Source organism: Vigna umbellata, chromosome 1 (assembly GCF_029865625.1).
Source record: "Vigna umbellata cultivar VRB3 chromosome 1, Vumbellata_1.0, whole genome shotgun sequence".
NCBI classification, from domain to species: Eukaryota; Viridiplantae; Streptophyta; class Magnoliopsida; order Fabales; family Fabaceae; genus Vigna; species Vigna umbellata.
Genome location: NC_142165.1, coordinates 68,870,477 through 68,888,233, shown reverse-complemented (window position 1 = coordinate 68,888,233; position 17,757 = coordinate 68,870,477). Strand labels below are relative to the sequence as shown.

At 30.2% G+C, this 17,757-nt stretch overlaps 1 protein-coding gene across 1 annotated transcript; it reads left to right on the top strand.

The window, feature by feature from the left end:
- Positions 1 to 750: 750 nt before the first annotated feature.
- LOC124820296 (acidic endochitinase-like) lies at positions 751 to 1,893 on the top strand. Its single transcript, XM_047291965.2, has one exon. It carries the CDS (start codon positions 958 to 960, stop codon positions 1,846 to 1,848), a length of 891 nt encoding a protein of 296 aa, XP_047147921.2. The 5' UTR covers positions 751 to 957; the 3' UTR covers positions 1,849 to 1,893.
- The last annotated feature ends 15,864 nt before the right edge of the window (positions 1,894 to 17,757 follow it).

Below are 17,757 nucleotides of genomic sequence, written 5' to 3'. Positions count from 1 at the left end.
AACGATTTTGGAAAAGGAAACAATAACCATTCATATGAAATATCTATGATTTTTTTATTAAAAAGGCAAAATTAGAACACTGGTTTGTCATTTATTGGAGTCAAGATGCAAAATATCAGGATTTGGTTTGGGAAAAGATAATCCTTCTACTCAAACTAAATTCCTGACTCCTAAAGCCACTCTAAATCTTATGACAAGAAAGCTAAGTTTCTATGCAGTACATATTCACAAACACCGTATTTAAATTCCTTCATAATCGTATCAAGTAAGAAATAGAATTAACTATGCTGAATTAAACAGCTACTGTCAAAAGAGCCACTTACTTAATATAATACTGCAACTTTAGCTAAAACGGAGTTATCTCTAAATTTTGGAATTATTTGATCATCTGAATGAAAAATTATCAATATATGTTCAATAGAAATTTTGAACAAAATAGTGACATCTGCTTAGCTTTTACTCTGTGGATAGAGATTTTAACAGAAAGCTGTGTCAGTTTTTGATATTTATATTCTGTGTAACGTGAAGGGAAATAAAAGAAAAGTAGTTAGAAATATCGAAATTAACTATCAAACATAAGTTGCTACTTCCTACTTTTGTGTACTCTTGTCAATTGTAACCATTGCAGAAGCTCAAAACTGATAACCATCAAAGAAAATATTTCATAGAGCAAAATAACTTGTTCCTGAATGCTATGTTGTTTGCTTCACTTATGAAATATGAATTTGACAGCATGCATCATCACACAATTGACCGCTATTTTCATTTACCATTTGCATGAAGTTGCATAAATGATTATTATATTATTCATGACTGCCAAGGCACGTTCTATGAGAAAAGCTCCAAAAGTTTTGAAATGACTCAAACACTTCGTAAAAGCCATTCTCCCAAGCAGTGGTTGGCACAGAAGCAGCCTAAATCTTTAGCTATCTTGAAACATTTCCTTAGATACTTTCAATGAAATCAGCAAACTCAGTCACATTCTTGTGCTTAGTCCTGTTAGCTGTAGCAAATGGATCCTACGCTGGAGAAATTGTTATATACTGGGGCCAGAATGGCAACGAGGGGACGCTGAGCGAGGCTTGTGCGACAGGGAACTATGATTATGTGATCATAGCCTTTTTGCCGACCTTTGGCAAGGGCCAAACTCCCATGATTAATCTTGCTGGTCACTGTGATCCGTACAGTGATGGGTGCACTGGGTTAAGTTCAGACATAAAATCTTGTCAAGCCAAAGGCATCAAAGTCTTGCTCTCTTTGAGAGGAGACACTGGAAGCCACTCAATTGATGCAAGTGAAGTAGCCACATACCTTTGGAACAACTTCTTGGGGGGACAGTCAGCATCTCGCCCTCTTGGCGCTGCTATTCTTGATGGTATTGACTTTGACATTGAAGGTGGATCAAGCAAACACTGGGGTGATCTTGCCAGGCTCCTTAAAGGGTATTATGGCATGATGGCCAAGCAAGGAAAGCAAGTGTACATAACTGCAGCTCCTCAGTGCCCTTTCCCTGATGCTTGGATAGGAAATGCTCTCACAACAGGTCTTTTTGACTATGTTTGGATCCAATTCTACAACAACCCTCCTTGTCAATATACTACTGGGGCAATTAGCAATCTTGAAAATGCATGGAAGCAATGGATAACAAGTATTCCTGCCGACAAAATATTCTTGGGGTTACCAGCTTCCTCACAGGCAGCAGGAACTGGGTTCATTCCTTCTGCTGATCTCATATCTCAAGTGCTTCCAGCCATTAAGGGCTCTGCAAAATATGGAGGTGTTATGCTGTGGTCCAGGTACTACGATGTTCAGAGTGGTTATAGTTCTTCTATTAAGAGCTATGTTTGAAATCCAAGTTACTGCTTCTCACAAATGAATGTATATAGACATGAAACTTTGATTCTACACTGTCATGTTTTCGTGAGATATATAAACCTATTTTCTGTCATTTGTTGTCGTGTCCAGAAACTTTCAGTTGCAATTGGATATTGACTATAAGTTAACTTGAAGATAATAATACTTTGGAAAATGTTCTTTTTACACCAACCAACTGCAACAGTTAGAAACCTATACGTAGGAGTATTGTGGTCAATTATAAAAATTAATTTTTGTATATAAAAAAAATTGAATGATAAAATAATAAATGTAAAGTATGTATAAAAATTTGATGGACGACAAAAGAATATTACCTCCAACTTTTAAACTTTTGAGTCAGAAATATTGGAAAATCAATTCTGATACTAATGTTAAAACTACAACATAACGAAACCCGCTGTAAAACTTAATTGGATAGGCAAAACTAAAATATATATATATATATATATATATATATATATATATATATATATATATATATATATATATATACCAAAAAGAAAAACAGGAGTCCCTTTAATAGAAGAGAAGGACACATTGACAACGTTCTTGGGAACACACGTGGTAGGTATAACAATATTTTTTTTTTGATAATATTTTAATATCATCTACGCTTGACACTAATTTTGGATCAATGACAGAATGACAAGTAGACGATATTAAAATATTGTAAACAAATGTTGTCAAAATATCATTATTTTTTTTTAATTATTTGTTTGATTTTTGTTTTTGTCTAAGTGTTAAAGTTTATTTCTTTTCGTTTTAAATTTGGTCTTGGTTTTTTAGAAGTGATTTTGATTTGGTAATTTTCATTAATAATATACAAACTATATTACAGTCCATGTTAGGTATTAATTTGTGATTTTTTTGAATTTTTTTTTAAATTTTTTATTTTCTTTTAAAATTTTAGTAATTTTTTATGTGTCACTTCAAAATTTTGTGATATGTACTGTCAATGTGACATAGCAATGAGACATGGTAGAATCACAATTTAGTTTTTATATTTATTTATTTTTATTTAATTTAGTCTAATTTTTTTTTGTAAAAAGAATAATATTGTTCTTCATTTTTTTAGACATTTTTTGTTGGTATAAATTTTATGCTGATATTTTGTTAAGATTAACATTTTTATTAAATATTTTTGGAAAAAATTAAACTAACTTTCAAATTTATACCAAATATATATAAGTACATAGAGTCCATACTTGAATCTTAAAAAATTATACTATTCAACTTATTGATTTCAATTGAATCTTAAGAAATTATACTATTCAACTTATTAATTTCAAAATTTTCAAGTTGTTTTTAGTGTCTGATTTATGTTTTGTTTCACATTAGATATAATAGTTACGTTCAAATTCCAACTAACATGATTTTAAATAAATTTATATAGATTTTAAAGTTAGTTTTAAAATATTTCCAGAAATATTTAACAAAAATAGCAGCTTAAGATTTATAAAAAAAAATTAACCTTTGTCTTAATTTGAAGAAGGACAATATTGCTTTATTTTTATAAAAATTGAGACTAAATTGAATAAAAAATACAAGTATATGGACTAAACTAAGACTCTAGCATGTGGCATGTCATACCAACAGTACCACATGCCACAATATTGAAGTGACATGTGGAAAAAATTCCAATAAGAAATTAAAAAAATAAAAAAATCACAAATTGACATGTAACAATGATTTATCACCATTTGTACAATACTAACGATAATGATCAAACCGAATCACTTTTAAAAAAGTCAAGACCAAATTGAGATGAAACAAAATTCAAGAACCAATGATAAAGTTGTCGTTGACGCGATCAAATTAATACTATTAAACTATAACAATTTTAATATTGCTAAGATAATAGCCAATAAAATAGAAAGGGTAAATTCAACCCTAAGTTGTCTTCCAACGAATACAAAATTAATTCTTAACAAATTAGTTATTATAAAAACTATACAAAAATGTTAGTAAAACAAAATTAATAAAGAAGATAAAGATCAATAAAAGATTAAAGAACAAAATAACAAAATATAGAAAGCAGTAAATTTATAAAAAGATTTAAAAAGATAAAAACCAATGATAAAGAAAATAGGGTGATTTCAATGCCTTTTCAAAATAGGATTATGTTACCAATGAGAAGCATTGATGCTTTGAAGAGATTTTGATGATGATACACTTGAAGACTTGAAGAAACAAATACATTAATTGTTAAAAGCATTCTTTGTAGAAATAATTTATATTAGGTTATCTCTCAATTGTAAGCACTTAAAAGTATTATAACTTATTCTTTTTTATTGATTTCATGTGGCAATAATCGATTATCACAAGGGATAATCGATTATCACAAGCAAAAGTAGAAAAGGCTTCGTCTTGCCAATAATCGATTATCACTAAGGATAATCGATTATCACAAAGGATAATCGATTATCTTCGCTAGTTTTAATTTATCCAGGGTTCGACAATAATTGATTATCACTAAGGATAACTGATTATCACGTGTTTCAAAACCCATAACTACCTAAGATAATCGATTATCACTTTTCATAGTCAATCTTTGGTAGTTGAGAGCAATCTTTTCATTTTCTGACCCCTGGCCTATAAATAAAAGCCTCCTAAACCTTTTACAGGTTACCAAAACCATTGAGGGCACATAATTGGTTATGAGGAAGTTCTTAAGTTTAAGTGTGAGCTTGATCAAAGTCTTGAAGAAGGAGAAGCTTGATTTTAGTGTGTCTGAAGGTTCAAGTGGTTCTCTACCAAGTTGATTAAGCTGGTGTTCATTCCCTCGTGTGTCGTAGGAAGGTGTTTTCTATTCCTATTTTTTTTAATTACATATATTGTAATCTTAAAGTGATTTTTAATGAAAGGTTAATCACTTTTTTTTATAGTGCTTATGATTGGATGTACACTCTTTTGATTCGAACCAGGATAAAAATTTTATGTATGCTTTTCTCTATCTCTGCATTTCTTTGTTATAAATTGTTCACCCCTCCCCTCTTGGTTTGTGTCCGTTATCATGCTCTTTAAATGTTCCACTGTGCGATACCAATTTCTAGTGATTCATCATTGGTAATCTAAAGATTATTGTTCAATTAATTATTTTCTTAGATTTTCATATTAATGAATGTAAATTCTCAATTAATTTGTTGGTGTTGTTACTTCCAACCAAAGTACATTCTCAATTAAAAGCAAGAATTTGGTAGATTAGTCATAGTAAATTTAACCAAAATACATTCTCAATTAAATATTACTATGTCTATTCTTTTACCTCTTATATAAAGTAAAAAACCAATTAACCAAAGTACATTCTTGATTAATTCTTATTAAAGTTTTACTCTTTAATCAAAGTATATTCTCAATTGGTAAAAAGTCATTTAATCACATAAAACTTTTCATACTTTAATCAAAGTAAATTCTCAATTAAAATTAAAAACCATTAGACTCACATGATTGATATGTTATGTAGATCTAACACCATGCTAACAAGTTATAATGTAAAAATAATTACTTTTACTTGATTAAGAAGCAAAAGACATAGATAAAAATAAATCACAACAAGAATCAAAAGAACAAACAAATTTATTCATCTAACTTCATAATCCAGTTAAGAAATTACAGCAAAATCAACCCGAGAAGCTTAACACTCCATTGAATGTTGAAATAACATGAAAAAAGAAGAAGATAGGGTGGAGTGTAAAAATTGGTATTGTGCAACAGAAAGTTTAAAAATGCATGTTCGGACACAAATCAAGAGGAGATGGGTGAATTGGTTCTATTAAAAATTTCGTTTTCCCTTTAAAAAGTTTCTTTGAATAGAATAAGGTAAAATAGAGAAAGGATGAGAAGATTCACACAATCATTTTTCACATTGGTTTGAATCAAAAGATTCTATATCCAGTTGTTAATCACTCTAAAAGAAGTGATTAACTTTTCACTAATTTGTTTTAATAATATAATGAAAATGAAGAACAATGTAAAGTAGAAAACACCTCTCTTAACTGATAAGAGATCATAGCAGCACATTCCTTCGACAAACAATGGAATTTAATTAGATTGAAACAACTTGGTAGAGAACCACTTCCACCTTAGACACACTAAGATTAACTTCTCTTTCTTCAAGCGCTTGATCAATCTCACTTAAACACTTAGAGCTTCCTCAAAACCAATTATGTACTGTATAATAGTTTAGGTAACCTTCTAAGAGTTGTAGAGAATTCTATTTATAAGCCAAGGTTTGTTAGGGTTAGAAACTGAAAAAGGCAGCTCCCAACTGCCAGTAATAATCGATTACCAAAAGTCATAATCGATTATTTTTTGCCATTATAAGGTTTTGAAAATAGTGTAATCAATTATCCTTAGTGATAATCAATTATTGTCGAACCTTGGACAATCATAGCTTTTGATGATAATTGATTATCCTTAGTGATAATCGATTATTGCCGAATTGAGGTCTTTTTTAATTTCACTCATGATAATCGATTATCCCTCGTAGTAATTGATTATTTCCGAGTAAACTATACTAAAGAGCAAGTTACAAGACTCTCAATGGTTTACAAGTGAAAATAAAAGCATACTACAAAGGTTTCTAAAAAGATGCTTTAATAATGTATGTAAATAGTTCTTCAAGTCTTCAAGTGCATCATCATAAAAATCTCAACAAAACATCAATGCTTCTCATTGGTGACAATCTCTTCCTTTTTGATGATGATCAAAAACATCTTTGTTAAAGGCACTTTTTAATCTATCATGCATGATTTTTTTTATTAAGACAAAAACACAAAAATTATTAGCTTCAAACAATAATAACACATGAATTTTGTTATCATTTATTCTCCCCCTTTTTTATCATAAGCAAAAAGCTTCTAAGAGGAGAGAGTCCCCCTTAACATGACAATCCACCAAAAACAGAAATAATTTTTAAAGAAGATTAAAAGAACAATTGCATTCATAGTCAAAGCATCAAAAGTACAATACTTAAAAAGATAATACAACACTTTAAAAATCAAGACAAGGAGCATGATTAGGATCGAGGTCATAGTGACTCTCAATATTGTTAAGCCTGGTATCGAAATCATCTAAAAGTCCACACAGATGTGCATGATCAGAATGTTGCAATTCTATTAGCTCTTTATGTCTGTGGAGAATGATCATTTGCTCCAATTGTAGAGTTAAGGTTTCAAGTTGATCTTCAATGGAGAAGGATGATGAAGGATTATGGGAAGGGCCAACATGGGATGGCTAAGCTACATTTACAGGCTCCGCCATGTGCGCATCTTCATCATCATCATCATCATCATCATCATTATTTTTGACATCTTCTTTGTGGACAAAAATGTTGCCATGCTCGACAAAACCCATTTATCTTAAGGTGTTCTCTCCAATCTCATGTGCGAGCAACACAGTGGTTTTCTTTTCACCAATAACACTTACCCCTTTGTATTCGCAGATTTTGGAGACAAGAAGACCATATGGCAAATTGTAAACAGTATATCTTTGGGCCTTCATCATAGTATTAATATCAAGGAGGGCCAATCAATATAAGTGTTGTTCAAAATTCCATAAATGAAAATAAGATCTTGCTCAGAACATTGGACGTGATTTGTGGCACGCGGACATAAGACCCAGACAACAAAGTAGTGAATCATGCGTTCATCTACTTTGGAGCCACCCACAAGAAGTTGCTTGCGCCCGATTTAATGTTGTGGATTACAGAGAAAGGATTGAAAGACGAGAAGTCGGTTGAATCCTTCAACTCCAAGATGGACCTTAACGACATCCTCTCGAAGAGGTAGCCTTGCCACCTTGGCCCAGATATCATCATCAAGAATAATGTTGACACTTGACTTTGGTCCTTGCAATGCCATCACGAATTTTGAAATTAAAGAAGAAGACTCTTACCAAATCTGGGTAGTACATACCCTTGAGTTCCACAAGATGTTTCCACCTTTGATTCTCCAATAGTGTAGGAAACTGGAAGCCACTATTGGCATACTAGTTGACAGTACATACTTGTGAGAAATAACCTTTCTTTCCTTCCAAAAGTTGATAAACTCCTCATGCTTGCTGGTATAAAAAATCCAAAAATCAAGGTTTGCCAATCGTGGTGTGCGAGGTTGAACAGAGGAAGAGGCTCTAGTCATTCTCCTAGTTGGCATCTTGTGTCTTGAATCAACGTAGAAAAGAGGGACACAAGAGAGAGGTTGCAAGAGAATGAGAGAAAATGACTTTGAGAACTCAAATAGGCATAATTTTGGTGTAGGAAATGTTTGTAATAGATTAAAGGGTCCTATTTATACACCTAGGGATGAAACTAGTTGTTTATGATTGTTTATCACCGTTGTAATGGCTACAACGAGTGATAATCGATTATCACTAACGATAATCGATTATCGTTTCATAAAATAATTCCCAGAAATTGGAGATAGTCGATTATTACCTGAGATAATTGATTATTACCAAATCAAAAAATTTTCTTTAATCTAAGATAATCGATTATAAGCTTCAGATAATCGATTATTAAGCTTTAATTTCCAAAAAACACAAATTTGGACCAAATTTCCATCCTAAGACATATCTAAAACACTCCCAATAAGCTCATAAAATCTTTCTTTAAGCAATGCTTTGGTAAATATATTAGTTAATTGATGCATAATATCTATATATTTTATGACACAATCACCTTTTTGAATGTGATCTCTTAGAAAATGAGGTCTAATTTGAATATGTTTGGTCCTTGAGTGCATTATGGGGTTCTTAGTTAGACTAATGGCACTAGTATTATCACATTTCAAGGGAATGTGGTTTAGGAAGATGTCAAAATCTTCAAGCTATTGTTTCATCCAAAAAATTTTGGCACAACAATTCCATGCAGTTAAGTATTCAGCTTTAGTGGTAGATAAGGCTACACAAGCCTGTTTCTTTAAGTGCCATGAGACTAAAAAGCATCCTAGAAAATGACAAGTTCCACTAATATTCTTCCTATCAATATTACAGCCACCATAATCAACATCAGAATATCCTATAAGACTAGGATTTGCATCAGAGAGATACCATAATCCAAAAGAAGTATACCTTTAAGATATTTCAAGATTCTCTTAACAACTACAAGGTGAGATTCTTTAGGATTGACTTGATATCTAGCACATACACGTACACTATGCATAATATATGGTTTACTAGCTATAAGGTAGAGTAAGGATCTTATCATGCCTCTAAACATGGTTTGGTTAACCTCTACTCTAGATTCATCTTTATCTAAGTAACAAAAGGTGCCCATGGGAGTGTTAGCTTCTTTAGCAGTGTCCATCCCAAATTTCTTAAGAATTTCTCTACATTACTTAGTTTGAGAAATAAAGGTTCCCCATCCATTTGTTTAATTTTCAATCCTAAGAAAAATGTTAACTCACCCATGATAGACATTTCAAACTCACCTTGTAGTATGCTAGCAAACCCTTCACATAAGGTATTATCAGGTGACCAAAAAATTATATCATCAACATAGACTTGAACAAGCAAAATATGACTTCCTACTTTCTTTATGAACAAGGTTGAATCAGTCTTTCCCCTATAGAAATCATTAGCAATCAAAAAATTACTAAGTCTTTCATACCAGGACATAGGTGCCTCTTTAAGGCCATACATAGCTTTCTTAAGTTTATAAACATGATTAGGAAATTTGAAATACTTAAATCCATGAGGTTGTTCAATATATACCTCTTCTTTAATAAAACCATTTAAGAAGACACTTTTTACATCCATTTGGTACAATTTAAATTTCATCAAAGAAGCATAAGCAAGTAATAATCTAATAGCTTCTAAGCTTGCCACTTGTGCATAAGTTTCATCATAGTCTATACCTTTTTCTTGATCAATCTCACTTAAACACTTAAAGCTTCCTTTGAACCAATTCTATACTCTATAATAGTTTAGGTAAACTTCTAAGAGTTGTTGAGAACTCTATTTATAAACCAAGGTTCGTGCAGGGTCAGAAACTGAAAAGGCAGCTCCTAACTACCAGTAATAATCGATTATCAAAAGTGATAATCAATTATTTTTTGTCGTTACAAGGTCTTGAAAACAATTTATAATCGATTATTTTTTGTCATTACAAGGTTTTGGAAACAATTTATAATCGATTATCCTTAGTGATAATCGATTATTGTTGAACCCTAGATAATCATAACATTCGGTGATAATCGATTATCCTTAGTGATAATCGATTATTTCCGAATTGAGGTCTTTTTTTAATTTTACTCATGATAATCGATTATCCCTCATGGTAATCGATTATTTCCGCAAGTAAACTGTACTAAAGAGCAAATTACAAGACTCTTAATGGCTTACAATTGAAAATAAAAGCCTACTATAAAGGTTTCTACAAACATTGCTTTAACAATGTATGTAAATAATTCTTCAAGTCTTCAAGTGCATCACCATCAAAATCACTTCAAAGTATCAATGCTTCTCATTGGAAACATGAAGAACATGAGAGAAGACAAAAATGACGAAATTAGAACTCCCAAAGGGTTCCTAAGCTCCCTTATGTCTCTTTATATGAAAATTAGATTGAGTTTTGTTTCAGGTTTTTCTATTCTTGTAATATTTTTTATGATAATGTAATCTCCACAAATTATCTTCTAAATAATCCAATATCTTCATGATATATTTGATTGTTGTGGAGATCTAAAATTATTTGACAAGATATTTTCTAGATTAAAATAAATTTGGCAAATATTATTTTTTTATATTTGTTGATATAGTTAAATAAGGTAATTATTTAACAATATGAAATAAAATATCTTAAGATATATTTTTTTCCAAATTATCTTTTATCATAAAAATTTATCAATTATCAAAGTCTTTTTTGTAGAAAAAATAGAGAAAATCGTAAGGTCGAAATTTTGTTGCCTATTCCCTCTTTTTAGCTTAGCTAATTTTCTTCACTTTTTCATGTTTTTCTTGCCTTCTTCATGCAATGCTTAACTTGACTTCTTGTGGTCTTGATTATTTTCTATTCTTGGATTCATCTTTAAGGTGTCATGAACTTTTAATCAATTTATTTCCACACCTCAATAACCCCAACTTAGTTGTTGTTGCACTAACATATATCAAAATATCCAAAAAATATTTATGCAACTAAAAAATTATTTTTATCGTGCTTTTGTATATCATGCTCAATAAACTCAATTATAACAAATCCTAATTAAAATATTCTTTAAAGTACAAAAACTAACTAAGAATCCAAGATTAAAGGCTAAATGAGGACATAAATATGCAGTAATAAACAAACTTGACACTTTTTTACAAAAACAAGGAGCAAGTGAATAATTAAACCTTAATTTTTTAAATCTTAAGGGATGGGACACATGAGGAAAAATTGGTAAATGAGTTATTTTTGAATTTTCTTTCTTTTCACTCAGTTTTAGTAATTTCATTCTCGCATTTGGACATTTTGTTTCGTCATTTTTTTCCTTTTTATTTTTCAGATTGTGGATTTAGGTTTGTCAGTTTCTCCTCAGTCTTGAGTTGACCTATGAGTGCTTTTGTGGTGGGTATAGTTGTATTGACGCAATGTTGTCGATAATGGTTTAGGTGTTGTTGGTTTTTGTTTGGTAGAAAAAGGTAAGTATGCATGTGATTTGGGGCTTCCTTTGTTGGGTAACCTTTGCAGTTTCCTTTTTTGGTTTTATAGCTACTAAGACAAGATTGTCTAGAGACTAGACCATCTAAGCAACTCAGGTTTTCAAGTTTAACAAAAGCATTGAATGAAATATCGCTTTGTATTAAAAGTTGTTTTAAAGAAATATAATCTAAATGATAAAATATTTTGGAACATCATCTATAGAGGAACTCAATTTTATAATAATGTTTTCTAGACTATATTGTCTCATGAACAAAGTTTACAAACAATGTCTAAAAAAAGAAAGTGTCTCTCTTATTAAATCTTCTAATAGACACTATGGGAAACAAATAATGTTTTATAAATAACATTTAAACGCCTAAACAAACAACCTCTTAGAAACTAGCATTTTATGAATAAAAACATTTATCTCATGATACTAAAGCTTAAAGAAAGTTTTATTTAATACAATGTTAAGTTTAAGTAAAACATCTTATGAAATATACCGTCTAACAATAGACCGCTAAACACTACATTTATAAATAGCTTAAAATAAAGCATCTAATGTTTTATACCACTGATGATTATATGAGTTATATTTTATCAAACAATGCATTTATTAATGAAATGAAAAATGATAAAATGTTTTGAACACACAATACGCCTAACACTTATCAACGTTCAAAATATTTAATGCATGTACGAAAATATGCTTTAATGCTTTTATACCTTGTGTTTGATATTTTGTTCAAACCACTAAAGCAAAAAAATATTATCAAAATCATCGCACCTAGGAAAAAAATGTTGAGAGATATGAAAAACATTATGGGAATGTTTCCTTTGAAGTCTTCTGCTTTGTCACATCGTACAAGCTCTATTTTGATAATGACTATGATAAAGCACTCTACATCTACAAAATAGGCATGAGTTTTACTTCTCACCTAAAGGCTACCTGCTATACCAGAAGTCAACCTCTCTATCTAATGGTCATTTCTCAAGAAAAACTATATATAGATGTAAGTTTGGAGAGAAGATGATATGGAATAACATGCCTATATAGAAAGAAAACTAAACTAAAAAAGAATAAACAGAAATGGAATTAAAATACTGAAAATGAAAGAGAGAAAAAAAGAAGGAAACTTATGAATTGAAGACACGCCACTTGGAAGGATCTAAGATAAGTGCAAGGAGGATCACCACTTGCTTTTGCCAAAAGATAAGATCCATAAATCAGACTAAGAGATAGATGTTATCTCAAAGAAGAAATGCAATTTAATGCAAATCACTCTTATTTTCATTCAATGAAAGGTGTGTCTTACAAACGAGGCCTTAGGTTGCTTATATAGGTTTAGGACAGGAAGAAGGTTGAGTGATCCACGAGATGTGGAACTTGGAGTCCTAAAGTCTAAAAATATCATGTCCAAGGTTGTTTTAGGTCACACGTCACTCAATTCTTCATCATTCTAAAGGTATATAAGCTGGTAACTTGCCTAAAGATCAAAACTAAAGATGTACAAGAGATAAATTGTGTTACAAGCAACTAAATGAAGGCTTATCTATTTTTCTTTTCCTTTTAAGTCCAAACTATGTGAAGTCCCAAATTGATTGCACTTTAAAGGGAAGAACGATATATAAGCTTCTTACAAATGATAAAGCAACAAAGAAAGAAACAACCTATACTACTAAAGGCCAAAATACAAGCCATGAAACCTATTCTATTCTTTTTGAACAAAGGCATAAAGGAGCCAAGAAATGAGATTATTTCCCTTAGTCATACTTCTTGTAATATTTTTATTCTCTTCATCCTTTGCCCTATCTATGATCACATCAGAAGATAAGAAGGATAATATAGTGAACTCGTGAACGCTCAAACAATCTTATTGTGCTCATAGATGGTCTGAAGCAAAATTTTCTAAGAGAAAAACTTTAGCAATATCTCATATTTCTTTGTATTATTTCTATCCTCTCTTTGAGAGTTATCAATATGTTTTTTCTCATAACACTATTTGTGTTGTACATTCTGAAGATAATTAAAACATTTGGTGTTTAGCTTAGTTGAGTTAAACAGTCTAGACGTATTGTCTAGGGTTGGACTAAAAATGGTTCGGATACTTGTAAACCAGGAATGGTTAAACTTGTACTAGTTGTGTTGACTAGGTGAACCAAGACTGGTGAGAATGGTGTTATATGAGTGAGTGATTGTGTGGAAGTGTGAGGAACAAAGAGGAGATGAGCATGTATGGTGGAGGTGATGAAGGGAAGGTGTTTGTGAAGAAAAGGGATATTTGTAGAAGGTAAACAGAAAACTTATTGCAAGATAAGACCGAAAAGGAGTGTGAAATTAACTTTGCATCATTAGACACAATCATTTCACCTGGGCCTCAGTCCTTAATTGAGAGTTAATTTCGATTTGAATAGACATGCCAAATTTAATGAAGTTCAAATGGAATTTATAGGTAAAAGTTGTTTAGAATGTGGTTGTTGATAAGAATTGTTGCATTTATGACATTATGGAGGAGTATAATCATAATGGGAATAGACAAGAGAGAGTTTATTGTTTATTTTGACAATTAAAAGCAAAATTTAAACTGCAAATAATTGTTGTTTTAGTTTATGAGAATTGTTTACAGACATTTTTTTACTTGTGTTAGCATCAGAGAGGGTGAAAACTGTTCCTCCAAAATATGTGCTGTGAAGGTGAAGTAAGAATGTCGAAAGAAAGCATACATATATTAGGGCAACCTATAACACAAAAAATAAGGAACCATATATATTAAAAAGTTTGATTTATAAGATTGTTGAGATTGAATGTGAGTCAGGCACTACAACATAATTAATACTTGACAATTTACAATCATTTGCCATAAATATGTTTTTCAATTCAGAAATAAGCCTCCCACCAACAATTGTATGACCTCTGTAAACAATGATGCTGATGGAAGACCTAGAAAATAATGATGACACAAGACCTCAATTAAGTTATTCTGACAATGAGTAATTGCATGTCAAATAGATCACATTCAAGAAGAAAATATATGTACAAGACCAAATATTGCAATGCTCTTGGTATAATCAATCATTATTTTTTTGCAAATCCAAGTATAAAGCATTAAATGCTATGAAATGAATTTTTAGATATATTCATGGTATTAGTGATTTGAGACTTTGTTTTGGAGATGGTAAACTTACTTTTATGAGTTACTTAGACTTATATATGGTTAGAGACGTTGATTCCAAAAATTACACTTTGGGCTATTTGGTTAAGTTTTTAGGGAAGTTGTGTCTTCACAATCATGACTATATAGGTGAATAACATTGTCTAATATATAGTGGTATAGTTCGCTATCGTTACAAAAGAATACAAGGAGTTGTTATGGTTGAAGATATTCTTGCAATAGTTTGGTTTTATGTAGAACGACCATCCATTATTTTTGGACAATCAAAGTGTTATTCATCTTGATAAGGATCCAACTTTCTATTCTAGGTCCAAACATATTAATGTGAGGTATCATTGGATACATGATGCTTGCTAAGTTGTTGAAGTTGAATATATTCACACTAATGACCATGGTACTGATATGATGACTAAGACACTACAAAGCAGAAGTTTAAAGCTTGTTGTGAGATCATCAAATTAATAGTCACCTCCACATAATCATGAGAGGGAAGTTATATTGGGTTGGACTCCAAATTGTGTGTCCAAAAACTACAAACTAGTCAAATTCATTTTATCTTACTTAACCTATGTAGAAAGATGTCTATTTTTAACTTTCTATTTCTTTGTTATTCATATTTAAGAACATTATTGTTTTGATGTATTAACTAATAATAGACGTTTATTTTTTTATTTTTATTTGACTCTAATCCACATATAATTTTAATAGAGTTTGCTTGACCCATATATAATTTAATTGAAATTTGATTATCTAAAAAAGTTTGTCTAATGATAAACAAACATATATTAGTGTCTTATTTTATGAATAATGTTGGTATTTATTATTATTATTCCTCTCCATTAATTAGCATACTTTAATATTTTAATTAATTGTTGTGTAATTGTTTCTTCATCACAAACTTCACTGTTATCTATTTTTTTTTACAAAATTTTATGACTAAAATTTTGTTACCATAAAAAAATATTAACATTTTGAGAGTATATATATAAATTCTCAAAATGTTAAATTTTTTTTATAATTACAAAATTTACTCATTTCTTTTAAATATCATATAACTTCCGTACTTATTATATGTATTAAAATATGAAAAGTATTTTTATCTAGACATTTTAGGTTTTGCTCTATTATTATTATTATTTTAAAATCCAATATTTAACCCATTATTATCAAAATTTGAAATGTTCATTGGCGGGACCAATTTCCCTAGACAGTTTGGTTTCAGCATGCGGCCAATATACAGATAGGAAAAAAAGAAGCCAAATCTTAGCTTTTATTACGTGGACAAAGATTTTAAGAGAAAGTTGTTGTGATTATGTATGAAGTATAATAAAGGCCAAAACTCTAGATTTTAGACGAGTTGGATATGTGAATGATAAAAGAGTGAGTAGCTGATAATATCAAAATTAAATATTTCCAACACGAGTTGCTACTTGTCACTTAGTCAGTAGCGAACTGTTCGTGCAAAAGCTCAAAAGTGATGACAACCAAAGAAACAAGTTCATGCATATCAATAAGACCTCACTCACACCAACGTAACAAATTCGTGAATATGTTATGATCACTTCACCACCACTGACGTCCATAAAAAAAAATATGAATTTTCCAACATGCTTCTTACGTTTGACGTGTATTTTAATTTATCACTCTTAGAAGTGGAGGATAGTGGAAGAAATATCAGAAAAGCACTGAACAAGAGCTAATAGATGATCTCAGAGTTGCCAAGATATTGTTAAATTTGTTCCTTTTTCCATGAAGTTAGCATCAATCATTATTATATCAAGTCATTCTCTCCCCACCAATATCTGTGACAATCTGAAGAAGATTCATTAGATTTTTCACTCTTCGCCAAGGCATTGAAATCAGCAATGTTAGGAATTGATTCTAATAAAAACATAGTTGCAAATGGTAAGGAGGGTGTACATTGGGGGAGGCTTGTGCCACAGGGAACTATGATTGATTATGGCAAAGCGTTAGCAATGAGCAAACTCCAAAGATGAATCTGGGTGGTGACTGCGAGCCTTATAGTGATGGATGCAGTGTCCTAAGTTCACACGTTGGATACAAACAAAATTTCACGTAAGAAAAAATAAGAGATGAACATGAATTTATATACACATAAGATATCTTCATTGATAAGAGATTTTTTAAAATGGTATCAAAAGTAATCCGTGAAAACATGACCAATGCGGACAATATCTTTTCAAATCTACGTGTATGAGTATGTTGAACCATAAGCCCCCAGTCATGTTGCTCATGATTTCAACACATGATGATTAGCTTCGGTCAAAATCTATCTCTCACTTTTTATTTTTTGTCATTAAATTTAGTAAATATACATTCACACACACGTACACTTAGCAGACATTAATTCTTTTATAACTAAATTCTTAAAAACTAATTTAAATTCTAATTCCCAAATCAATTTTAATTTTTTATTTACACCAGAAACTATTTTAGATATTAATGAATTTTAATTTATAAATTAGTATATAGTTATTAATTATTTTTCATCTTAAAAATTAGTCGTTATTTAATAATTTTATTATAATATAAGTGCTTTTGAATTGAAAGATTGTATATTCATGAAAAATTACAAAAGTTATATAACTTTAAATAAATATATAAATAATTAATTTGTTCTTGAATGATTTTATATATATATATATATATATATATATATATATATATATATATATATATATATATATATATATATATTTATTTATTTATTTTTTTCTTACTTGTTCCCGACCTCTGTTTTTGCTCTAGCTCCAATAATGGCGATCATCTGGATACAAGTAGTGCATCCCCTCTTTTGGATTAAGCAAACATTGATACAATCAATTTCTAAGAAAATGACTTTTAAGTTTATCTAGGTACCTTCCATAGTTTTAAGCATGTCCCTTAGAAGATAAGTGTGAATATAGAAGATAAATGTAAATAAAATATACGGAGTTTATATAAAAAAATGGAAAGAAAAGTTGAGTAAAAACATTTGTCATATTTAAATTTAAATATTTAAACTAAATAATCTACACTTTTTATTAAATTGATATTAATTTAAATAAATATTAAAAATATATTATATTA

What these genes read in the sequence shown, in the direction of transcription:
- LOC124820296 (XM_047291965.2), top strand. Translation starts at nt 958, where the DNA reads ATGAAATCAGCAAACTCAGTCACATTCTTGTGCTTAGTCCTGTTAGCT.